The sequence below is a fragment of the Daucus carota genome, chromosome 9, assembly GCF_001625215.2.
Source record: "Daucus carota subsp. sativus chromosome 9, DH1 v3.0, whole genome shotgun sequence".
NCBI classification, from domain to species: Eukaryota; Viridiplantae; Streptophyta; class Magnoliopsida; order Apiales; family Apiaceae; genus Daucus; species Daucus carota.
Window position 1 is genome coordinate 11,130,328 of NC_030389.2, and position 10,281 is coordinate 11,140,608.

The window sequence follows — 10,281 nt, forward strand, 5'->3', positions numbered from 1 at the left end:
AAAGTGTTTAAAAATGGGTTTTATGTGGTGACGTCAGAATCCAGCCCCCGGATTCCCGGGCCGTCACAGTTGGTATCAGAGCAACAGGTTATAAGTATTTGAAATTAGAATATAGATCATAGCTATAGGTTCTCTAGAGAAGAATGTTGGGTGACCTCACATAGAGGTATGGTTAGACTATTTGGGAATAGTCTAGTGGTGTGAGTGAAGCATAGAGTCTAGTTAGATGACTAAGCTGAGTGTATAGGGTTAGAGAGATTTTGAATCCTAAGTAGGCATATGATTTCTAGTATGTTGACTAATTGAGATGGTGAATTGTGAGAAAGGTCAAGATTAGACCTAGATAGAAGAGTTTGATTGTAAATGATTGAGTTAAGAATGGTGAAGATGCAGAGTTCAGAGTATGCTGACTATACTGCATATTTGAAATTGGATTATGGTATTGATTTGAGAATGATAAAGATGCATGGTTCATAGTATGTTGACCATGTCAGATTTTTGGAAAAGGTATATTGTTTTAGTGAGATGTGAAGAGTTACTGTAAGATATGAGTTGTACTGAATCAGAAGGAGAGATTTGTAGATAGAGGTTGATAGATGAGAAGTGCATGATAGAGAGTAAGTGAAGTTGATTCAGGTTATTAGAAGCGATATTTGCGAGTAATTTAGAATGTTAATTCTCACGACGACGTTTTAAGTTAAGCGGGACAAGGTGGGCCCATAACCCACAGGGCGACAATTCAGAAAATCGAAGATATGCTACGTGTTGTGCTATGGACTTCAAAGGCAACTGGATGAAGCATGAGAACGTGAACTACTTGGGCCAGACTTATTACGAACGATAACGTCTACGATGACATCTTATGAGGTTATTACGAGTCAAATCGATTGATCATCAAGAACGTTGAAAAGAAGACATATATCGTACAATGATTTATTGAAGTAGAGTCGGAATCTGAGAAGACCTTGGCAATACCTCTTTTCAACTAAAGATTCTTTTGATTGTTTTCTCATCAGTGAGATATTATCATGATATCTTTTCTACAAAAGTTTTGATAAATGAGATCTTTAATTTCTCAAATTCTAAGATGATAATGATATTGATTATTGGTGTGAGTTAGTATTGAATCGGTGTATGATAAAGGCGTGTTTACGAAGAGACAGTGGAATTCCTTGATATTATTTGATATCCCTTGATATTCTTCCATATTCTTTGATATCCCTTAATATTCGATGATATTCTTTGACATTCTTTGATATTTCTTGATATCTTTTCGATATTCCTTAATATATTCCTCGATAATCCTTAACATTCTTTGATGCTCCTTGAGATTTCTTGGGATCTTTCCATCTGATTGGGATGAACAACCCTATGTATAGGGGACACAAGGTATACCTGTCTGTGTGATAGGTGTTGGATGGGACGCCATCACTTGTGTGTGTTGTGATTACAAGAAGGTTAACAACCTTTAGTAGTGTCTAATGTGGACACGCAACACCAAGTTCATTGATCATATAGATCTCTCAGTCACTCCTTTATTCAAATGTGATCTACCTTGAAAACATTTTGTTCTATTCAAAATTCCAAAAGATTGATTCTTGGAAAATGAATTTTGCAATTGTAAAAGTTTGATTCTCTTATATTTTTAAAGTCAAAGGTATGCCAAAGTTGATCAAAGGCGGATGAACATGTGATATTATGAAGCGTGTATAATGATCTTATAAATGATACGTTTTAGTTCTCATCGCGGATTCTGAGGACAGAATCCTTATAAGGGGGGTAGAATGTAATATCCCATATTTTTAAATTTAGATTTGATTGTTATAAATCTATTTGTCTAAATATTATTGTTGGCTTTAGTTGAAAAGTGAATTGACTATGTGAATAGTTCTATGTGATGTTACTTGTTCTATGGATTAATATGGATTATACTGATTATGCGTCCTCCTTCTTTCTCTGATTCCGAGGACGGAATCCCTATAAGGAGGGTAGATTGTAATGACCCGGATTTTAAAAAATATCTTTATTAGTATTAAAAGTGATTTTCTTCAAAGAAGGGAATAAGATTTAATATTTTATTCCAGTTTAATGAGTTTTCAAGGTTTTATATTTAAACCCGGGTTATTGTGTTATTGATAAATAATTGTATTTTCAAAACTGATTTTTTCATATATTGTTTTGAAAATTCTGAATGAATATTATGTGAATATATGTGTGTTATGTGATTAAGTGGTATTGGTGAATTTATTTGTTAATTAGTTATGATTAATTATTAATATTATATGATTAATATATGAATTTTTGTGAATTTTGTGTTATCTGGTTTATTGAGTTAACTGCTCATATGTGTTCGTATTTGAGAGATTCCAATTTCTATATGCTCAGGAGAAAATATAGTTTATTTGGATATTTTCATATCGATTTATGGAATGTTAGATGATTTTATAATCGATTTACGGATTTAATTGCGTATATTTATATTTATTTATTAATTATTTGACTCCCGTAAAACCGTTCACTCGTAACGAGGTAGCAAATTTTCTTCCCGGAAGTTTCAACAAAACTCACCTTTAGCCTAATTTGAATATTCCGGACACTTTTCGTGTTTTGACTTTTTCGATCCGGAGTACGGTTTTTCCCGGAGTCGGTCCGGCGGAGTTTTGCGGGTATTTGAATTGTTGATTATTATCCAGTTTGTCTCGATAAGCGTGAAACTAGATATTTTGATTATTATATTAATTCTTATCTTGTAATAATTGCAAATGGGACCCGCATACTAATGATTGATTAAAAACACCCCGTTTTGATGGTTATCTCGAAAACCGGTACCGATTGGACCCCGTTTTATTAATATAAAGCTATTAAATACGTATTTTCATGTCATAAACGATCCAAAGGGGTACCAATTATTTGTAAATATAAATAGACTTTTCTATAGCTGATTTTCACCCGTAAAATCATTTCACCAGTTTCTTTTCACGAATACCGAGAGAAACCGAAGTGTGTTCTTCGTGTTCTTCGTAATCAAACGAAGATTTGAAGGTGTTATTGGAATCCGATGGAGGCGTATGAATAGTCAAAACGAAGCTATCGAAGCGTAGAATCATGTTTAATCATCGGTTTGTATGCAGATTCAACAGGTGATGTTAGATTATTTTTATAAAATTCGAATTTATCTTACTTAAATGATGAATTTTCGCAAACGTGATTGTTCCGTTGTTTTGATGATACCATGTTGTAGTACGTGTTGTTCTCGTCGTTTTGGTATATTATATGTTGAATTTGGAGTTTGGAAACATATAGAAAATGTTGTTTGATTCTTGACAAGATGTTCTTGAGTGTTCTTGAGTATTGGCCGGAAAACTTTAAATTCTTGCCGGAGAATCACTTCGGCTTAACCTGGGTAGACGTTAAAGCTATAAAAACGTTCCTGGTGATGATTAGAATATGTGTATATAATTATTTGTGGTGTTGGAGCTCTGAATAACTCGCCGGAATCTGGGGAGGGGCGGCGGCAACGCCGTCTTTCCGGCGATTTTCAGGCCATTTTATCAGCCCTCTGCAAAAACGAAACCCACAAATGAGTTCCTGATAGTATGTAGGCTATATCTGCACATTTTGGTGAAGTTTGGAGCTTTGTAGCCGTTTCACGGCGAAAATCCGGCGAAGGCTAGTCGGAGATGGTGACCGGGGGTCAAATTACAATTTGATCCCCAAACTTATTAAAATGATACGGTGTGAACCCTGAAGTTTATAAGTTTTCAATTCAGTCCCCTAATAGTTTAAAAAGTTTGCACAGTGAACCTTGGAGTTTTAAATCTTTTCAAAAAACATTTTATTTATTTATTTTAATCTCGAAAATTATTGATTTTAAATTCAAAAATGTTTTTTTAAATATTTGTTTATTCAAAAATAAATCTAAATTAGTTTATTAATTACTTTTAATTAGTAATTAATTATTTTAATTGGTCAATTAATTTAAATATTAATTGATTAATTATTTTAATTAATTATTAATTGATTTTAATTGATTAATTAATTGGATTTAATTAATTCTTTTTGATTTAAAAATTCCGAAAAATAGTTTCGAGCTTTAAAATATTTTCCAAATTATTTTCAAGGCTCGATAATTGTTTATGAAGGATTTCAAGTCCAATTTCAAGTATTTGGGACTTGATTATTTATTTGAAAAGTGATTCTTTTATCGATTTTAATTCCGAAAAATGTTTAAAAATTCTGGAAAATTCCCGAAAAATCATTTTAAACCCAAGACTTGATTTAATATCAATTGGGATGGGAGACCTTATATGAAATATGTTGTATGCTATCTGTTTGATGTGTTATGTGGCGATAGGAGAGTGAGAAAACTGTTTTGAGCATAACTTTTGATCCGTAAGTCGGAATCAAGTGAAACGAAAGAGAGACAGAAGCTTATAAAGTCTAGTTTGATATAACATAATAATATGATGGAGTCGAGAATGTGAATAATTGTTGTTAAATATGCACAATGTGATCATATGTTATTTGATTGCTATTAATTGATGATTACGTGATATACATGTTTATTCATGATAGTATACATGTGTGATAAAAGATTTGGATGACATAGTGTCGTGAGTTGATTGATATTGGATAAGAAGATATGGATTATCATGATTGGATTTGGTTGGTTGATTGTTGATTGAGATAGGATAACAGGTGGATAGTCTAATAAATAGACGAGATGATGTCGGATTTTCGATAGGATTCATATGATAAGTGATTGGTAATATGTTGTGGGGAATACGACTTGACTATATGATAGAGTCCAAGCATGATTACGTGTTAAGTGATATGTGATAAGTTTAAAGGGGTATATAAGTGGGTATCGATATACGTGATATGTATATGCGATATATTGTTTAGTGACTATAGTATTATCTTATTTTTGTAAAGGACTTAGACGAGACGTGTACGCTCGAAGACATCAGGAAGTCGAAATGGTATTGCAAAGCGAATAAGGGATGAATCGAGTAAGCGAAGTGATGTGGCGAATAGAGTATAGCTAGAGATGGTCTAGAGATTACGAGATGCATAGATTGTGAAAGTTGAAAGATGAGGTTGAGCTATGAAACTGGAGTCAGATTTAAGGCAAGTATCCTAAACCCTTCTCTTGGATATATTGCAAATATTCTGATCCATTCCTTTGGTATCTGTTGCAAGAATTCGTACCTTTCCTTTCTATATTTAAAAGTGCATATGTTCGGATCTATTCTTTCTATTCTTCAAGTTTCTAAAGAATTTCCGTTTTATTAATTAATTCGAAGTTCAGATTGTCATTGAAGCATGTGTTGCTCAGTGATAGTTGGAGCTTTGAATGAATTGGGATCTTCTTGATTATTCAACCCGCCATTGTCATGCTGGTTTAGCAGGCTAAATTCAGTTGCTTAGCCGATAATGGAGGATACTGAATAGTTGAGGATTTCCTGAACTGTGATTTATGAAATGAAGGATCATGATTTATGAATAGATTATTATCAAAGTTTGAATTGGAATTATTCTGTTGTTGATGATATTTATGATGATGTTCTGTTAATTTACATTGGCTTCTTGAATTGAATTAGAGAATTGGATTATTGTTTTTATATAAACCTGTGGACCAGATTCGTGGTCATGTTAGGCCAATGAGTGCCTTGGATCCAGTGATAGAGCATGGCGGGGCCTGCTCGGGGTTAGTGCGGAACTGATCAGCTGCCTAACCTTGGTTTTAATTAAAATGTGATAGTCCAATTCAATAATTCTTTTGGAAAGATTGAATTCCTCAGTATTCAATTGCTGCAAGGTATTGTGATTTTCTTATACAATACCTAAACTCGTGAACTCAGGTTGAATCCTTTTATATCTTGAACTCATGAACTTCTGTTATATCATTTCAGAATTTTCATTGTTTATTACTACTTGCTGAGCATTGTTGCTCACTCTTGCTATTCTCTTTTAACCATTTCAGAAAGGCTTAAAGATGAGATGATTGATTGAGATTGTGAATAAGGCTAATGCTAGGCGAGGAGACAGAGTTGAGGATCCAGTGGTCGAGGAGTGTTCAGGAAAGTTGATGAGGTTGGTGCAAGCTAGAGCCGTGCTATAGAGATTCAAGTGTAAGTCATAGCTGGAATAGTTGACAGTGATTCTTCTTATCGAAGATGATCTGATTTGGTAAGAGATGTTGTGTAATAATAGTGGTTGATTCTAATTTCAATACTGTAACCTGGAAGCGATCCTGTTGTTTTGGGGGTGAAGATGTTCTCTTTTAAATCTTTTATTTAACGTCTTTCAAATCTTTTATTAAATGTTTTCAAGTATTAAAATTCTTTTGGATTTTCATTATCTTTAAAAAAAAAAAAAAAAAAAACAAAACAGGTTTCCAAAAGTGTTTAAAAATGGGTTTTATGTGGTGACGTCAGAATCCAGCCCCCGGATTCCCGGGCCGTCACAGCTGCTGTCGTCTTAGAAAGAGAGAGAGATGAGATTACAAACTATTCTCACGCCGTCACACTTTATTTGACTGTGGTACACTGGCTGCTGAAAATTCTTAAGTGCAGAATTTCATATGTAGGATATGGAATTACGGTATTAAAAAAGTTGTACCGAGTAAAGTGCTGGTACACATAGTGCACTTTTCTCATAATATAATAAAATAGTGAATATACCAATATTTTATATGGGTGTGTGAGTTGATGTAGTGGTTCAAATTCTTGACTTATCCAAGAAAGGTTATGAGTTCGAATCACAGGATATACGTTTGGGTGTGGGTGTGTGTGTTCTAAGCACTAAATTATGGGTTGATACTTGACTCAAATGTAATAAAATGAATTATTATTTGTTTAAGAGTTTATAAAACTGTACAAATACTTAAAATTAGTGAAACTAAAATTTAAATAGAGAAATTCATAATTTAAATTTGATAAAATGATAATTTCAATAAAATGATAAGCAAAAAGAAGAAGGGAAAAAAACACAAAAGTGTATGTCATTAAGAAATCTTAAAAAGAGATAGACAAATGTAGATAGATCCATATTTTGTGAGAAATGCGAGATTATGAACCAAACCAAATCTATTTTTTAAATGTGATTCAAATTCACAAATTTGATTTGGTTTGAATTGGTTTAATGATTTTGCAACCATATTGCCACCTCGAGTAGCACGAAAATAAGGAAAACTCGACAATTTTGTCTTTCGTCGCCCCTGCTATAGTCCGCACAGGAGTCTTCTCATGTCAGCTGAATACTTATCGAAAAAAGAGAGTCGGCCATTTTGTTATCATCAAACAACCAGAACATGGGTGACCTAATCCATGGACAAATGCAACTTTGCACCTTTCAGCACTTTGCTAAAATTGTAGTGCAGATGAAATTATAAAAATGGATAAGATCAAAACTTTATTTGATTGATAAACTTTAGTCATCATTTTCTCTCTCGTAACTACGACAATTATCGAATTTGAAAGCTGGGCAGAGTGGTAGATACGCTCTTTCTATTCTCATTTAAATCTACCTGCCTCCTCTCGTAATAAAGCAATACTGTTAATTATTTCTGCCGCCTCTGTTATAATCATAACATTCATCTTCGATAGTAATTCAATCAAAATTTTCACAAAATATCCGACTTTACAAAATTTAAAACGAGACTAGACAAATCATTAAACCCAATGCTCGGCCGACTTAACGTCTGAAAGAGGATACAGAACCTATTTCTGAGAAACAGAAACTACTTGTGTCTTCTACTTTTCTTGATCCGATTATATAAATAAGTAGATATATTTTTAAAAAATTGAGAATACTAACTACTGAGAAAAAAAATATTATATTTAAACTTAAATCGATTTTGTAATAAATATTTTAGCCCCGATTATTTTGAATGTGCTGAGATCTCAGTCATGAGTATGGTGTATGCTTGTAGCATGATATATTATTATATACTCAGCATCGTTATAAGAAACCATAGTTTGGCAATTCCCACATCCATTCCTCTCCCCTGTTCTCTGAAAGAAATAAAAAATGAAAACATTCACTTTAGCAGCTCTCTTCTCAGCCTTCATCTTCTTCACTGCTTCTGCTCTTGCAGCTGTTCCTCTTGAAGGTAAACATTATTTTTTACTGTCTCTTCAGTTATCTTACTTGATTGTAATACTAAACTTACCCTCTACTTTGCTCACTGCAAAATCTTATATTGCACTTGTGTTAAAGTTTGTGTTCCTTCCTAATATACACTTACCCTTTTCATGTAATTACAAGATACCATCTTTACATTTTCAAGAATGTCATGGATCTATTTGTAATAGTTTAAACATATTTAAAACACAAAAATTACAAGAAAGATATCTGTGGTTGTGTTCTTGAAGTGAAGTAGTGAAAAATGGCTTGAGTTTAGTTGATGTATAGTGTAAAGTTTTGATCTTTATCTTGTAAATATAAGTGTTGCTGAAGTTTATGGTTATGAGAGCTAAAAGATGAGTTTGTTTGTTTAGGACTACTTGCTAATGGCAACTTTGAAGAGTCACCAAAACCAAGTGACCTCAAGAAAACAGTAATTACAGGAAAGTATGGACTCCCCAAATGGGAAATCAATGGTTTGGTTGAGTACATTTCTGGGGGACCCCAACCCGGAGGAATGTACTTTCCGGTAGCCCACGGTATCCATGCCATTCGGCTTGGGAATGAAGCCTCGGTGTCACAGACAATTCCTGTTAAAAAGGGGTCTCATTATGCACTTACCTTTGGGGCTTCCAGAACTTGTGCTCAGAATGAGGTCTTGAGGGTTTCAGTGCCTCCTCAAACCGGAGATCTTCCACTTCAAACTTTGTATGATAGTATGGGTGGCGATGTTTATGCGTGGGGATTTGTTGCAACTTCGGATGTTGCTAAGGTGATTCTGCACAATCCTGGGGTTCAAGAGGATCCCAGCTGCGGTCCACTCTTGGATGCAATTGCAATCAAGGAGCTCTTTCCTGCACAGTATACCAAAGGTTTGTACAGCAACTATCTTTAGCAGTATCCAATTTTTTTTGTATATGTTCCCTAAAGTTTGTTTTAAATCTATAATTTAAGTGCTGATGTGATGGTTTCATTACTATAATCATTCCATTATAATTGGGTTTTGATCTTAGAGGATTATCATAGTTGAAATTCAATTCAAATATGCAATGACAAGACTTCTGCAACTCACATAGGAAAGATTTCAATATTTAGTGGCTAAAGTGATTTAGTTCCAGGATGTAACAATCAACCAACATATCTATGCCTTCGCAATTAACATATGTATTTGTGAACCGATTCATCACAGGTAACTTAGTGAAAAATAGTGGTTTTGAGGAGGGTCCTCATCTTTTGATCAACTCTTCTCACGGTGTACTTCTCCCACCCCGAGTCGAAGATCCATCTTCCCCACTTCCTGGATGGATCATTGAATCTCTCAAAGCTGTCAAGTTCATCGACGCAAAGCATTTCAAAGTTCCCTCTGGACGAGCTGCGATTGAATTGGTTGCAGGCAGAGAAAGTGCTATCGCACAGATCATCCGGACAGTCCCCAAGAAGGTTTACAGTCTCACTTTCACTGTTGGCGATGCAGAGAACAATTGCCACGGATCAATGATGGTCGAAGCATTTGCTGCAAAGGAGATGTTCAAAGTTCCATTCACATCTCAAGGTAAAGGATTATCAAAAACCGAGACTTTCAAGTTCACAGCTGTCTCGAGCAGAACTCGATTAACTTTCTACAGCTCATTCTACCACACAAAAGCTGGTGACATCGGATCTTTATGCGGTCCTGTTCTTGATGAAGTCAAGGTTACCCCTGTTGCTTAAATGTTAAAGAGTCTGAGAGGTACTCTTCCTCGAGGCTGAGCTTAATTTGTACTATAGAGAGCTTGAAACTGTCTTTTGATTCGACTTGCCGTCTTTGAATATGTAATCTTTTAAACTATTAGATCCCTACTATCTTGTGCTAAACGAAATATCGATCACTTTCATTATGTAGTCCATTAATATCTTTCGCAAAATTTGGAAGGGCAAAAAAGGAGAAGCTTTATGCTGTAAAATGATAAGATGGAATGCTGGTTTTAGCCATCATTATAGTTGCATACTAATATGAATCAGGGATGTTTTGGCAACCACAAATTGTATAAACAGTTTGCTAACGGATGCACATAACAAAAATGTATGGTAAATAAATAATTTAACAATGCAGGGATACTGAATAAAGCAGTACAATCTTTTCCAACAGCCTTCATTAAGAAATCGACACCT

General features: G+C 34.3%; 1 protein-coding gene and 1 long non-coding RNA gene across 2 annotated transcripts; both read left to right on the forward strand.

Annotated features, from left to right (window-relative positions):
- Positions 1-2,345: 2,345 nt before the first annotated feature.
- LOC135149118 (uncharacterized) lies at positions 2,346-6,326 on the forward strand. The gene is made up of 2 exons (XR_010287233.1): positions 2,346-3,140; positions 4,936-6,326. It is a non-coding gene; the product is annotated as an uncharacterized LOC135149118 (long non-coding RNA).
- A 1,628-nt stretch (positions 6,327-7,954) lies between these two features.
- On the forward strand, positions 7,955-10,004 carry LOC108200292 (protein TEEBE). The gene is made up of 3 exons (XM_017368398.2): positions 7,955-8,116; positions 8,505-9,002; positions 9,320-10,004. Exons 1-3 carry the CDS (start codon positions 8,035-8,037, stop codon positions 9,838-9,840), a joined length of 1,101 nt encoding a protein of 366 aa, XP_017223887.1. The 5' UTR covers positions 7,955-8,034; the 3' UTR covers positions 9,841-10,004.
- The last annotated feature ends 277 nt before the right edge of the window (positions 10,005-10,281 follow it).